Source organism: Carcharhinus amblyrhynchos, chromosome 34 (genome assembly GCF_965287045.1).
Source record: "Carcharhinus amblyrhynchos chromosome 34, sCarAmb.v2.hapA, whole genome shotgun sequence".
Taxonomy (NCBI): Eukaryota; Metazoa; Chordata; class Chondrichthyes; order Carcharhiniformes; family Carcharhinidae; genus Carcharhinus; species Carcharhinus amblyrhynchos.
In genome coordinates this window covers 6,935,212-6,950,873 of record NC_137357.1, presented here as the reverse complement: position 1 = coordinate 6,950,873, position 15,662 = coordinate 6,935,212, and the positions used below count along the sequence as shown (strand labels likewise).

Genomic DNA, 15,662 nt, shown 5'->3' with positions numbered 1-15,662 from the left:
TGAGGACGTGGAGTGTTGTACCCTCTGCTGGCTGCTCAGTGTCTGCTCAGTCCAGTCTCTCTCCTCTCTGCCTGATCAAACTCTTGAACACAAAGTGCTGGCAGAGGTTTGATGCCAGGATCTTTGTCACACAGTCTTCCTGCTGGAAGTTTTTGATTCTCTGTCCCTCTGTTTGGTGTGTGTGTGAAAGGTGACTGACCTGCTCTCACTGGGGTTTGGGGAGAGCCCAGCAGGGTAAGGCTGTACAGTGTGTGTGTGTGTGTGTGTGGGGGCAGGCTCACATACAGCAGTCTCAGCACTTGGTCTCGCTGCCTGGGGGAGATATTTTTCCCAGTGCAGCTGGAGCAGAGGCAGTTATCTCTTTACACTGCTCTTCTTAACAATGCACAAACTACACATGGGGCCCTGAAAATATCTCTCTCTCTCTCTCTCTCTCCCCCTCCCTCCCTCCCTCCCTCCCTCTCTCTCTCTCTCTCCCCCCCTCCCTCCCTCTCCCCCTCCCTCCCTCCCTCCCTCTCTCTCTCTCTCCCCCCCTCCCTCCCTCTGTCTCTCCCTCCCTCCCTCCCTCTCTCTCTCTCTCTCTCTCTCCCCCTCCCTCCCTCTGTCTCTCCCTCCCTCCCTCCCTCTCTCTCTCTCTCTTCCCCCTCCCTCCCTCTGTCTCTCCCTCCCTCCCTCTCTCTCTCCCTCTCTCTCCCCCTCCCTCCCTCTCTCTCTCTCTCTCTCTCCCCCTCCCTCCCTCTCTCTCTCTCTCTCCCTCCCTCCCTCTGTCTCTCCCTCCCTCCCTCTCTCTCTCTCTCTCTCCCCCCTCCCTCCCTCTCTCTCTCCACCCCCTCCCTCCCTCTCTCTCTCCACCCCCTCCCTCCCTCTCTCTCTCCACCCCCTCTCTCCCTCTCTCACTCCACCCCCTCCCTCCCTCTCTCTCTCCCCCTCCCTCTCTCTCTCTCTCCCCCCCTCCCTCAATTCAAAGTCTCTCCTTCTCCCTCTCTCCCACTCTCTCCCCGCGCCCCCCCCCCACCCCCCCTCCACAACTCCCCAACCTGGCAGACGGTGGAACTTGTATTCAATGAACACAATCTGGAATTAAGAATCTACCGATGACCATCAAACCATTGTCGATTGTCGGATAAACCCATCTGGGTCATTAATGTACTTCAGGAAATCTAGCTGGCCTGGCCTATATGTTTAAGTTTGAAGTTTATTTATTCGTCTCATTAACACTGCAGTGAAGTTAATGCACTGCAGTGCATTCCCCGAGTTGCCACATTCCAGAGCCTGTTCGGGTCAGTGCACCCTAACCCGCGCGCTCTTTCAGACAGTGGGAGGAAACTGGAGCACCCAGAGGAAATGCACACAGACACAAAAAGGACAAAGTACAGCACAGGAACAGGCCCTTCAGCCCACCAATCCTGCACTGCTATGTGGTTTCTATCCCTCTGTTCCCTCCCTCTTCCTGTACCCATCCAGATGCCTCTTAAATGTTGCTCATGTGCCTATTCCCCCCACCCCCTCTGGCAGCGCGCTCCAGGCACCCACCACTCCCTGTGTGAGAAACTTTCCCCACACATCCCCCTGAAACTCCCCCCACACATCTCCCTGAAACTCCCCCCACACATCTCCCTGAAACTCCCCCCACACATCTCCCTGAAACTCCCCCCACACATCTCCCTGAAACTTCCCCCACACATCCCCCTGAAACTCCCCCCACACATCTCCCTGAAACTCCCCCCACACATCTCCCTGAAACTTCCCCCACACATCCCCCTGAAACTCCCCCCACACATCTCCCTGAAACTTCCCCCACACATCCCCCTGAAACTCCCCCCACACATCTCCCTGAAACTCCCCCCACACATCTCCCTGAAACTCCCCCCACACATCTCCCTGAAACTCCCCCCACACATCTCCCTGAAACTTCCCCCACACATCTCCCTGAAACTCCCCCCACACATCTCCCTGAAACTCCCCCCACACATCTCCCTGAAACTTCCCCCACACATCTCCCTGAAACTTCCCCCACACATCCCCCTGAAACTTCCCCCACACATCTCCCTGAAACTTCTCCACACATCTCCCTGAAACTTCCCCACACGTCTCCCTGAAACTTCCCCCACACATCCCCCTGAAACTCCCCCCACACATCCCCCTGAAACTTCCCCACACATCCCCCTGAAACTTCCCCCACACATCTCCCTGAAACTCCCCCCACACATCTCCCTGAAACTCCCCCCACACATCTCCCTGAAACTCCCCCCACACATCCCCCTGAAACTTCCCCACACATCTCCCTGAAACTCCCCCCACACATCTCCCTGAAACTTCCCCACACATCCCCCTGAAACTTCCCCCACACATCTCCCTGAAACTCCCCCCACACATCTCCCTGAAACTCCCCCCACACATCTCCCTGAAACTCCCCCCACACATCCCCCTGAAACTTCCCCACACATCTCCCTGAAACTCCCCCCACACATCTCCCTGAAACTTCCCCACACATCCCCCTGAAACTTCCCCCACACATCTCCCTGAAACTCCCCCCACACATCCCCCTGAAACTTCCCCACACATCTCCCTGAAACTCCCCCCACACATCTCCCTGAAACTTCCCCACACATCCCCCTGAAACTCCCCCCACACATCCCCCTGAAACTTCCCCACACATCCCCCTGAAACTTCCCCCACACATCTCCCTGAAACTTCCCCCACACATCCCCCTGAAACTCCCCCCACACATCCCCCTGAAACTCCCCCCACACATCCCCCTGAAACTTCCCCCACACGTCTCCCTGAAACTTCCCCCACACGTCTCCCTGAAACTCCCCCCACACATCTCCCTGAAACTTCCCCCACACGTCTCCCTGAAACTTCCCCCACACGTCTCCCTGAAACTTCCCCCACACGTCTCCCTGAAACTCCCCCCACACGTCTCCCTGAAACTCCCCCCACACATCTCCCTGAAACTTCCCCCACACGTCTCCCTGAAACTTCCCCCACACGTCTCCCTGAAACTCCCCCCACACATCTCCCTGAAACTTCCCCCACACGTCTCCCTGAAACTCCCCCCACACATCTCCCTGAAACTCCCCCACACGTCTCCCTGAAACTTCCCCCACACGTCTCCCTGAAACTTCCCCCACACATCTCCCTGAAACTCCCCCCACACATCTCCCTGAAACTCCCCCCACACATCTCCCTGAAACTCCCCCCACACATCTCCCTGAAACTCCCCCCACACATCTCCCTGAAACTTCCCCCACACATCTCCCTGAAACTCCCCCCACACATCTCCCTGAAACTCCCCCCACACATCTCCCTGAAACTTCCCCCACACATCTCCCTGAAACTCCCCCCACACATCTCCCTGAAACTTCCCCACACATCCCCCTGAAACTCCCCCCACACATCCCCCTGAAACTCCCCCCACACGTCTCCCTGAAACTCCCCCCACACATCTCCCTGAAACTCCCCCCACACATCTCCCTGAAACTCCCCCACACGTCTCCCTGAAACTTCCCCCACACGTCTCCCTGAAACTTCCCCCACACATCCCCCTGAAACTTCCCCACACGTCTCCCTGAAACTCCCCCCACACATCCCCCTGAAACTTCCCCCACACATCCCCCTGAAACTTCCCCCACACATCCCCCTGAAACTTCCCCACACATCCCCCTGAAACTTCCCCACACATCTCCCTGAAACTTCCCCACACATCCCCCTGAAACTTCCCCCACACATCTCCCTGAAACTTTCCCCACACGTCTCCCTGAAACTCCCCCCACACATCTCCCTGAAACTCCCCCCACACGTCTCCCTGAAACTTCCCCCACACGTCTCCCTGAAACTCCCCCCACACATCCCCCTGAAACTTCCCCCACACGTCTCCCTGAAACTCCCCCCACACATCCCCCTGAAACTTCCCCCACACGTCTCCCTGAAACTCCCCCCACACATCCCCCTGAAACTCCCCCCACACATCTCCCTGAAACTCCCCCCACACATCTCCCTGAAACTTCCCCACACATCCCCCTGAAACTCCCCCCACACATCCCCCTGAAACTTCCCCACACATCCCCCTGAAACTTCCCCACACATCTCCCTGAAACTTCCCCACACATCCCCCTGAAACTTCCCCCACACATCTCCCTGAAACTTTCCCCACACGTCTCCCTGAAACTCCCCCCACACATCTCCCTGAAACTCCCCCCACACGTCTCCCTGAAACTTCCCCACACATCTCCCTGAAACTTCCCCCACACATCTCCCTGAAACTTCCCCCACACGTCTCCCTGAAACTCCCCCCACACATCTCCCTGAAACTTTCCCCACACATCTCCCTGAAACTCCCCCCACACATCTCCCTGAAACTTCCCCCACACATCTCCCTGAAACTTCCCCCACACGTCTCCCTGAAACTTCCCCCACACATCTCCCTGAAACTCCCCCCACACATCTCCCTGAAACTTCCCCACACATCTCCCTGAAACTTCCCCCACACGTCCCCCTGAAACTCCCCCCACACATCCCCCTGAAACTTCCCCCACACATCTCCCTGAAACTTCCCCACACATCTCCCTGAAACTTTCCCCACACGTCTCCCTGAAACTCCCCCCACACATCTCCCTGAAACTCCCCCCACACGTCTCCCTGAAACTTCCCCACACATCCCCCTGAAACTTCCCCCACACATCCCCCTGAAACTTCCCCACACGTCTCCCTGAAACTTCCCCCACACGTCTCCCTGAAACTCCCCCACACGTCTCCCTGAAACTCCCCCACACGTCTCCCTGAAACTCCCCCCACACATCTCCCTGAAACTTCCCCACACATCTCCCTGAAACTCCCCCCACACGTCTCCCTGAAACTCCCCCCACACGTCTCCCTGAAACTTCCCCCACACGTCTCCCTGAAACTTCCCCCACACATCTCCCTGAAACTCCCCCCACACGTCTCCCTGAAACTTCCCCCACACATCTCCCTGAAACTCCCCCCACACGTCTCCCTGAAACTTCCCCCACACATCTCCCTGAAACTTCCCCGCACATCTCCCTGAAACTCCCCCCACACGTCTCCCTGAAACTTCCCCGCACATCCCCCTGAAACTTCCCCCACACGTCTCCCTGAAACTCCCCCCACACGTCTCCCTGAAACTTCCCCCACACGTCTCCCTGAAACTTTCCCCGTCTCACCTTGAATCCTGTGCCTCCTTAGAATTGACCCTTCTGCCCTGGGGGAAAAGCCGCTGACTGTCCACCCTCTCTATGCTTCTTATCATTTTGTAGACCTCTACCAGGTCTCCCCTCAGCCTCTGTCTTTCCAGGGAAAACATTCCCAGTTTATTCAACCTCTCCTCATAGCCAACAACCTCAAGACCAGACTACATCCTGGTGAACCATTTTTTCACTCTCTCCAATCTTCCACGTCCTTCTGGTAGTGTGGTGACCAGAACTGCACGCAGTGCTCCAAATGCAGCCTAACCAGGGTTTTAGATAGCTCCAACCTAATTTCCCAACTCCTGTACTCAATGTGCCGACTGATGAAGGCAAGCATGCCATGTACCCTGGCTACCTGTGTTGTCACTTGGAGGGAAATGTGGACCTGCACACCCAGATCCCTCTGTGTGTTAATGTTCCTGAGGGTTCTACCATTGACAGTATAATTCACACCTAAATTTGATCCTCCAAAATGCATCATCTTGCATTTCTCTGGATTAAACTCCATCTGCCATTTCTGTATCCAGGTTTCCAATCTATCTATAGTCTGTTGTATCCCCTGACAATCGCCGGCACTATCAGCAACTCCAACAATCTTTGTGTCATCTGCAAATTTACTAAACAGACCCCTTTCCTCCAGATCATCGATATATACTATAAATAACAGAGGTCCCAGCACTGATCCCTGTGGAACACCACTAACTACAGATCTCCATTCTGAAAAAACACCCTTCCACTGTTAATCTGTCTTCTATAACCAAGCCAGTTCTGTATCCATCTGGCCAGCCCACCCCGAATCCCATGTGATTTTAGTTTTTGTACCAGTTTGCCATGTGGGACCTTGTCAAAAGCCTTACTAAAGTCCATATAAACTGCATCCACAGCCCTTCCCTCATTAATTATCTTTGTCACCTCTTCAAAAACCTCAGTCAAGTTGGTGAGACGTGATCTTCTTCTGCAAAACGGTGCTGCCTGTCACCTTACTAGTCCATTTTTTTTTCAAATGTGCAGATATCCTATCCCTCACTATCTTCTCCAAAAGCTTCCCCACCGCTGCTGTCAGGCTCACCGGCCTATAATTTCCTGGATTACCTCTGCCCCCTTTCTTAAACATTGGTATTCTCCAGTCCTCTGGAACCTCACCTATGGTCAAAGAAGATGTGAAGATATCTGTTAAGGCCCCAGCTATTTCTCCCCTTGCCTCCCGCAGTAACCTGGGATAGATCCTATCCGGCCTGGGGGAGCTTGTCTACCTTAGCGCAATTCAGGATACTCAACGCTTCCTTGTTGATATTTCTAGAGCGTGCACATACCTGTCCCTGACCTCAACATCCATCATGTCCTTCTCCTTGGTGAATACTGATACAAAGTACTCATTTAGGATCTCACCCACTTCCTGTGGCTCCAGGCAGAACTTCCCTCCGTTGTCCTTGAGTGGGCGACTCTTTCTCTTGCTCCGAATATAAAAGCAGAAAAAGCCTTGGGATTCTCCTTGACCCTGTTTGATCATGACCCTCCTAATTCCATGTGTAAGTTCCTTCCTACTTTCTCCAAACCCCTGAAGGGCTTTGAGAGTTTTTAGATGCCTAGACCTATCTCATGCTTCCTTTTTCCTTTTGGCTAAGCTGGCAATTTCCCCTGTCATCCATGGTTCCCGATTCCTGCCATTTCTGTCCTTTGTTTTTCCTGGGATAGAGGATTGTACAATCCTACAACACATGCCTGTCCTGCATTTTAATCAACTCCCACATGCCATACATGGATTTGCCCTCAAATAGCCGCTCCCAATCCACATTGCCCAGTTCCTGTCTAATTTGGATGCAGTTAGCCCTTTCCCAATGAAACATCCTCACTCGAGGTCCCCTCTCTTGTCCTTTCCCATGACGACCAGAAGTCTTATGGAATTATGGTCGCTAAGCCCAAAATACTCCCCCACTGAAACATCGATCCCCTGGCCTGGCTCATTCCCCAATACCAAGTCTGCTATCGACCCTGTCCCTGGTTGGATTGTCAACATACTGTGTCAACAAAGCCCTCCTGGAGACATCTAACAAACTGCTCTCTATCCAAGCCCCTGGCTGTCAGGGAGACCCAGTCAAGATGGAGGAAGTTGAAGTCACCCAGCAGAACTCCCCTGCTTTATTCACACCTTCTCAGTATCTGCTGCTCCTCTGTCTCCTGTGGGCTGTTGGGAGGTCTATGGTACACTGCCAACATTGTGATTTCACCCTCCCTATTCCTGAGCTGCAATGCCTCACCACAAGATCCCTCCAGTGTGTCCTCCCTCAACACAGCTCTGATCTGCTCCCGGGTCAGCAATGCCACTCCCCCACCCCTTTTTGTTTTTCCTTCTATCTCATCTAAAATAACAATATCCTGGGATGCTAAGGTGCCAGTCCTGTCCCTCCTTTAACCATGCCTCTGTCTTTGCAATGGCATTATAATTCCATGCAGTAACCCTGTTATACTTCTTGCAATGGAGCAAACACACCCCAGTCCTCCAGTCCTCCAACCCCATGGCTTCCCCCTTCTCTTACTCTGCACGGTGTTTATCCGAGTCTCACTTTTTACCCCAGTCTCTACACTTACTTGTTGTTCCAGTTCCCAGCCCCCTGCCACCTTAGTTTTGATGAGGGAAGGGCTGTGGATGCAGTCCAGTTTTTGGAGAGAGAGAGAGAGAAAGAGACTGCCTTCTTCCAGCAGCTTGTGGCAGCAACTGAGAGAAAGGAAACAAAACTGGATTTTTTTCTCTCGGGCTGCCCCAAGCCACATGACATCAATTGTCAATCAATCTCAAATCAAGCTCCGCCCAGCAATGGTCCCAAAGGGCCATTGAACCCCAGAGCACTGCATTAGTTCAGATTAAAATCAGCATGATGTCTACAATATTGTTTCAGTAACAATTAGAGGACACCAGCTGCAGACAGCATGGTGCCGACAAAATCCTGCAAAGCCACATGGTTGATACATTTCTTCAAGGCACAGTATCGTCACAATAGCATCAGCTGAAAGTGCCGGTGCTCTTCGAGACTCGTCACCCCGTCATATCATCTGCTGACAGAACATGTTTGGTGTACGCGCGTTTCTTCCTCGTAAGCCAGTGCTCCTTTTGGGTTTCTATGCCTCCGAGTGCTTTCCTGATTACATGCAAGGAATCCAGCAAGCAGTGCTCCTGCAAAAGGGCTCACTCTGCAACGATATCATGGTAGCCAGCTTTTAGTAACAAATGTTGTAAACACTCAGCAGTTATTGAGTTCATTCCAGTTGGCATCACATTGAAATTTTGGTTAGTTTGTTGGTCTGTGTGTGGTTGCGTTGGCTGGTAAAAGTCCTGCTGGACTTTTTTTATTCATTTGTGGGACATGGGCATCGCTGGCTGGTCCAGTGTTTACTACCCATCCCTAGTTGCCCTTGGAGGGCAGTTGAGAGTCAACCACATTGCTGTGGCTCTGCAGTCACATGTAGGCCAGACCGGGTAAGATTTCCTTCCCTAAAGGACATTAGTGACCCAGATGGGTTTTTCTGACAATGGTTTCATTCTTAGTTCCAGATTTTATTTTATTGAATTCAAATTCTACCATCTGCCCTCGCAGGATTCGAACCCGGATCCCCAGAGCCATTACTCTGGGTTACTCGTCCATGCCACCATCTACCACAGTTCAACAGGGAGTGTGTACTGGATAGATGGTGTCCACTCATGGAAACCTTTTGATTGTTGCTTTGTTGTGTTCTTTCCGCTGTCTATTTCCTCCCAGACTCTTCATTGAGATTGTTTCTCTCTGTGTGCTCCCAATGGTTTCCAAAGTTCACAACGTCCTCAAACTCTAACCTTCTCTTTGTGTTCATTCACAGAATGGCCTCAACGGCCTCCACCTGGCCTCCAAGGAAGGGCATGTCAAAGTGGTGTCGGAGCTGCTGCACAATGGGATCGCTCTGGAGGCAGTGACCAAGGTGAGACGTGTGTGTGTGTGTGTGTGTGTGACTGTGTTTGCATGTTTGTGTGTGTGCACGTGTGCGCACGTGCATCTGTCTGTGTGCACGCATGGGTGTGTGTGCACATGTGTGTGCTTGTCTGTGTGTGTATTTGTGTGTGTGTGCGTGCGCGTGTGTGTGCATGCATATGTCTGTGTGTGTGTCTGTCTGTGTGTGCATGCATGTTTCTCTGTGCTTTTACGTGAGCATTTGTGTGTGTGTTTGTGTGTGTTTCTATGTGTGTGTTTGTGTGCGTGTGTGTGTGTGTCTGGTTTTGTGTGTCTGTGTGTGAACATGTGAGAATGTGGGTGTCTGTGTGTCATCTTGGGGTACTGACTCACAGATCTCCGACAGAGGCAGAGCAGGTGAATGGGATAGTTAAGAAGGCAGATGGGACACTTGCTTTCACCAGTCAGGGTATAGAGTTTCAGAGCAAGGACGTAATGTTGGTGTTGTACAGAGCGTTGGCTAGGCCACAGCTGGAGCACTGTGTGCAGTTCTGGACACCTCACTACAGGAAGGCTGTGACTAGTCAGGGTACAGAGGAGATCCACCAGGATGTTGCCTGGAACGGAGCATTGGAGCTGGAAGGAGAGCTGTCAGGGTTGTTTTCTCTGGAGCAGAGAAGGTTAAGGAGGGGGACATGATTGATAGAAGATAATGAAGGGCACGGGCAGCATGACTGACCCCTTAATTGAGGGATCAGTCATCGAGTGAGGGACAGGAAATCCAGAGGGGATTTGAGAAAACATTTTGTTACCCAGAGGGTGGTGGGAATCTGGAATGCGCAGCCTGGAAAACCTTACAACCTTCAAAAAATCTTTGGATGTGTCCTTGAAATATCCCATTCCAGGCTGTGGGACAAGGGCAGGGAAATGGGATGAACAGTTATTGCCGGTGTAGGGTCAATGGGCCTCCTGTACACGGCCTGGCTCTATGACTCTGAACTGGAACTCTGACGGGTCTGTAGAGCAGTGAGATTGAGATGCGTGCAGCGTAGGGTGGTTTAACCGTGGCAGGGTAATGGGTACCGTACCACGTAGAAATAGGATGGGTCTCTATTTGGATCCAACAGTGGGATGAAAAGCGCACCTTCAGCCCAGTTGCAATGCAGACTGGAGGACGTACAGTAGATCCTCAGTGGAGAGGACAGACGGCAAACACCTGGTTTCTTTTGACCTCCTTCCCTCTCTGCCCCACATTGCACGCTGCTGCACCTCCGAGCGTCCCAGTGCGTGTTCACCCCACACGCGTACACAGCCAGCTGGGTCCAGAGGGCAGAGCTTCATGTCTATCTGTTCTTCCACCATTGCAGCCCTTGTAAGACGAGTGACGGTTTGTGTTCTTTCTCTCTCTATCTTGCCTTTTCAGAAGGGGAACACGGCTCTGCACATCGCAGCCTTGGCAGGACAGGAGCAGGTGGTGAAGGAGCTGGTCAACTATGGCGCAAACATCAACACTCAGTCCCAGGTAAGGAGCAGAAAGTAACACTGAGACCCGAGCATGTGGAGATGCACGCTCTCCCCACTCACACCCCATTCTGTTACAAGCACTCAAACCTTTTCCTTACTCATGGGACACGGGTGTCACTGGCTGGGCCAGCATTTATTGCCCATCCCGAGTTGCCCCTTGAGAAGGTGGTGGTGAGCCGTCATCTTGAATCGCTGATACAACCGAGTACCTCACTGGGCCATTTCAGAGGGCGGTTGAGAATCAGCCACATTGCTGTGGCTCTGGAGTCACATGTAGGCCAGACTGGGTAAAGATGGCAGATTTCCTTCCCTAAAGGGACATTAGTGAACCAGATGGGTTTTTCCGACAGTGGTTTCACAGACATCAGTATATTCGGTTGCAAAGTTGGGTGGAGTGATTATAGATTGGGAGGTAAGATGTCAGAATTTAGTCTTTGCAAGATTGTAAAGTGCTAGTTGGGGAAAAGCATTGCAAGATCCCATTAAAAGGTGGTGCTTTTTCTGTGCTTCAAGATTTAAAATCAAGTACACAGAGTACCCAAACTGAAATATTTGTATCCAACGACCAAGCAGCGGTTTTTGCTTTTGAATTTAGCCAATCAGTTTGAATCAGGCACTCGGATACCAAAAACCTATTAAATTTAAATCTGATGCTTTTGACAACCTAGGACCAATATAAATTGTGGGAAATATTAATGTGTCATCATAGGTATAAAAGAAGGGAGCAGTGGGACAAAGAGGGGAGAGCAACTGCCACCTGCCAGAGATAACAGCTCTCAGCAATTAGCTGTGAGAGAGAGACAGCGCAAATCGCTGGCTCTCATAGCTTCATCTATGTCTTAGAGAAAGCACTTTCTCGATAGCAAAGATATCAAAGAAGAAAGAAATTCCAGACAGAAGAATCAACAGAGAAGGCCCAGAATATTCCTGAAGGCACAAAACCTGGTTGTAATTTAGAGAGTGACTAAATTCTGCCCTGTTAATGAGTGGGATTTGTATTTATTTGAACAGCAGACCATTAGAATCTTGTTTTATTGGGGAATAGTTAATAGAAGGGATTTATTTGATTTGTTAATAGTTGGTTAATTTGCTCACTGCTGGATAAATAAGTTGTTGATTTTCGAGTATCAGGGAATTATTTTGATTTAACCACTAGAAGCCGCTGAAGAGCAGGTCACACCACTTCACACACAGTTTTTACAGATCATAGAGTGAGATATTCCTTCTTGGATGTTTTGGTGTTCATTCTCAGAGGTGAGGGAACCAAACGCCACTTTATAACAATTCTTAATTCCAAGATTTTTATTGAATTCAAATTCCATCATCTGGCCTGGCGGGATTCGAACTGGGTTCAATTCTGTTCTTGGGTGGCTGTCTGTATGGAGACTGCACATTCTCCCCATGTCTGCATGGGTTTACTCAGGGTGCTCTGGTTTGCTCCCAGAAGCCAATGATATGCAAGTTTGCATGGATTGGCCATCCTAAATTGCCCCGTAGGGTCGAAAGATGTGCAGGTTAGGTGGATTGGCCATGTTAAATTGCCCCTTAGTGTCCAAAGATGTGTAGGTTAGGTGGATTGGCCATGTTAAATTGCCCCTTAGTGTCCAAAGATGTGTAGGTTAGGGGGATTGGCCATGTTAAATTGCCCCTTAGTGTCCAAAGATGTGCAGGTTAGGTGAATTGGCCATGCTAAATTGTCCCTTAGTGTCCAAAGATGTGCAGGTTAGGTGGATTGGCCATGTTAAATTGCCCCTTAGTGTCCAAAGATGTGCAGGTTAGGTGGATTGGCCATGCTAAATTATCCCTTAGTGTCCAAAGATGTGCAGGTTAGGTGGATTGGCCATGCTAAATTATCCCTTAGTGTCTAAAGATGTGTGGGTTAGGTGGATTGGCCGTGCTAAGTTGCTCCTTAATGTCCAAAAATGTGCGGGTTTGATGAATTATTGGGATAAATATGTGGAGCTGTAGAGATAGGGCCGGGGTGGGATGCTCTGTTGGAATGCAATGCAGATTCAGTGGGCCGAACGGCCTCCTTCTCTGATAAGTGAATTGTTAAAGAGTGATTCCCTCCATGCTCCAATGTAAAAGCATTGAGGCGAACAGTGCACTTCCTTCCCAGCTTCCCAAAGCCAGCCTGACCCTCAGCTACTGCCCTGTGTTCCATTTCTCTCTGTGTGTGAGGGAGAAATGGGGGAGGTGAAGGGTTTAGACAACGTGCACTGTGACGTGCAGCTTATTTAAATACACCTGATGTGACACAGAGAGAAACACAAATCTTCTTCAGCATCAGCTCAGGCTGATTGTGAGATTTGTGGTGTCAGCAACCCTGAAACGCCATGTGCTGAGATATGTCTTATTGTTCCAGAACTGTGTGCTCTGTGTGTGTGTGTGTGTGTGTATATAATCCTGTGCTGTGTGTGTGTGTGTGTGTATAATCCTGTGCTGTGTGTGTGTGTGTGTGTGTGTGTGTATATAATCCTGTGCTGTGTGTGTGTGTGTGTGTGTGTGTGTATAATCCTGTGCTGTGTGTGTGTGTGTGTGTATAATCCTGTGCTGTGTGTGTGTGTGTGTGTATATAATCCTGTGCTGTGTGTGTGTATAATCCTGTGCTGTGTGTGTGTGTGTATGTATATAATCCTGTGCTGTGTGTGTGTGTGTGTGTGTGTGTGTGTATATAATCCTGTGCTGTGTGTGTGTGTGTGTGTATAATCCTGTGCTGTGTGTGTGTGTGTGTGTGTGTATAATCCTGTGCTGTGTGTGTGTGTGTGTGTGTGTGTGTGTGTGTGTATATAATCCTGTGCTGTGTGTGTGTATGTATATAATCCTGTGCTGTGTGTGTGTGTGTGTGTGTGTGTGTGTATATAATCCTGTGCTGTGTGTGTGTGTGTATATAATCCTGTGCTGTGTGTGTGTGTGTGTGTATAATCCTGTGCTGTGTGTGTGTGTGTGTGTGTGTGTGTATATAATCCTGTGCTGTGTGTGTGTGTGTGTGTATAATCCTGTGCTGTGTGTGTGTGTGTGTATAATCCTGTGCTGTGTGTGTGTGTGTGTGTGTGTGTGTATAATCCTGTGCTGTGTGTGTGTGTGTGTGTATAATCCTGTGCTGTGTGTGTGTGTGTGTGTGTATAATCCTGTGCTGTGTGTGTGTGTGTGTAATCCTGTGCTGTGTCTGTGTGTATAATCCTGTGCTCTGTGTGTGTATTGGAGGTGCCTCTCCGTGACATTGCTGACAGATTTTTTCCCGCAGTTTCAATGCGTTCCTGAGGTGTTTTTCTTCCTGAAAGCCCCTGCTTTATGACTGCAGTGCCGGCAGGAATCCCTGCCTCCCGGCCGACATCTCCCGTCTGCAAACAAAACCGGGCTGCCCTCACTCGGAAACAGAACGGCTCTCCTCCCTCACCCTCTGTCAGAAGCAGGCTGTTAGCCAGTGAGGTGGTCTGGCACAGTGACGGAACCTGCACGTTCCGATCTTCAGCACAGCCCAGTGCCTGTCTGGGACCACAGCCACTACAGAGCCAAGCAGAACATCACACACGCAGACACACACACACTCACTCACTCATAATCGGATGGACTCAAACATCGACACACACAGGCACATAGACACACTCGCAGGGACATCGAAACATACACATACAGACAAATAGACACATGTACATGGACACACACACAAACACACAGGCGCAAACACAAACATACACACAGGCACAAACACTCACACACACACAGGCACAAACACACACACACACACAAACACACACAGAGACAGACACACACACAGGCACAAACACACACACACACACACAGAGACAGACACACACACAGGCACAAACACTCACACACACAAACACTCACACACACACACAAACACACACAGAGACAGACACACACACACAGGCACAAATACTCACACACACACTAACCTACACACCTTTGGAGTATGGGAGGAAACCGGAGCACCCGGAGGAAACCCATGCAAACACGCAGAGAGCGTGCAGACTCCACACAGACAGTGACCCGAGCTGGGAATCGAACCCGGGTCCCTGGCGCTGTGAGGCAGCAGTGCTAACCCACTGTGCCACCGTGGCCCCTTGCGTTGGATTGGTCCATCGGTTTGCTTGGCAGACACTGCAGTAGTTTTCCTTCCTGTACAGGTTAAAAACTAACCATCCGGAGTTTGTGTTTGATAAATGCAGCCTGCACACAGAATGGAAAAACAAATCCTTCACTACGTCCATTCATTGCCATGTCGGGTGAAATGGGCACCATGTACACCCCGTTGAAATGGAATTCCACTGGTGAAAAGAGGAGCTGTGTCAGACATTCCCAATATTCACCAATGGAGAAAACACTGGAAAATCTCAGCAGCTCTGGCAGCACCTGGAAGGAGAGAAAAGAGCTGACGTTTCGAGTCCTGATGACTCTTCATCAAAGATAAAAGCATAGAAAGTGGGAGATATTTATACTGCAGGGGAGGGAATCAATCAGAGAATCCCAATGGGATAGAAGGAGGCCATTCAGCCCATTGAGTCTGTACCCACAACAATCCCATTCAGGCCCTATCCCCAAAACCCAACGTATTTACACTGCTAATCCCCTGACATTAAGGGCAATTTAGCATGGCCAATCCACCTAACCTACCTGTCTTTGGAAACTAAGGAGCAATTTAACACGGCCAATCCACCTAACACACACATCTTTGGACTGTGGGAGGAAACTGGAGTATGCGGAGGAAACCCACGCAGATACGGGGAGAACGTGCAGACTCCGCACAGACAGCGACCCAAACCGGGAATCGAACCTGGGTCCCTGGCACTGTGAGGCAACAGTGCTAACCCACTGTGCCACATGAAAGATGAGTCATTGCCACAAAAACGAAGTGAAAGGCTGCTAATGGCAGCCCATGGAGAGAATGAAAGGTGCGAACAGCCAAATGGCAGAGAAGCTGAAATCAGAGGGTCAACTCTGACAGATGGAAATGTGGGGAGAGGGGAGATGGGTGGGAGAGAGG

At 50.8% G+C, this 15,662-nt stretch overlaps 1 protein-coding gene across 1 annotated transcript in view; it reads left to right on the top strand.

Moving 5' to 3' along the window:
- The window catches only part of LOC145361193 (ankyrin-1-like), a 343,699-nt gene that overhangs the window by 202,908 nt on the left and 125,129 nt on the right, over nucleotides 1-15,662 (top strand). The window contains 2 exon segments of the mRNA XM_080216834.1: nucleotides 9,060-9,158; nucleotides 10,551-10,649. Coding sequence (XP_080072960.1) covers nucleotides 9,060-9,158; nucleotides 10,551-10,649 — 198 coding nt within the window.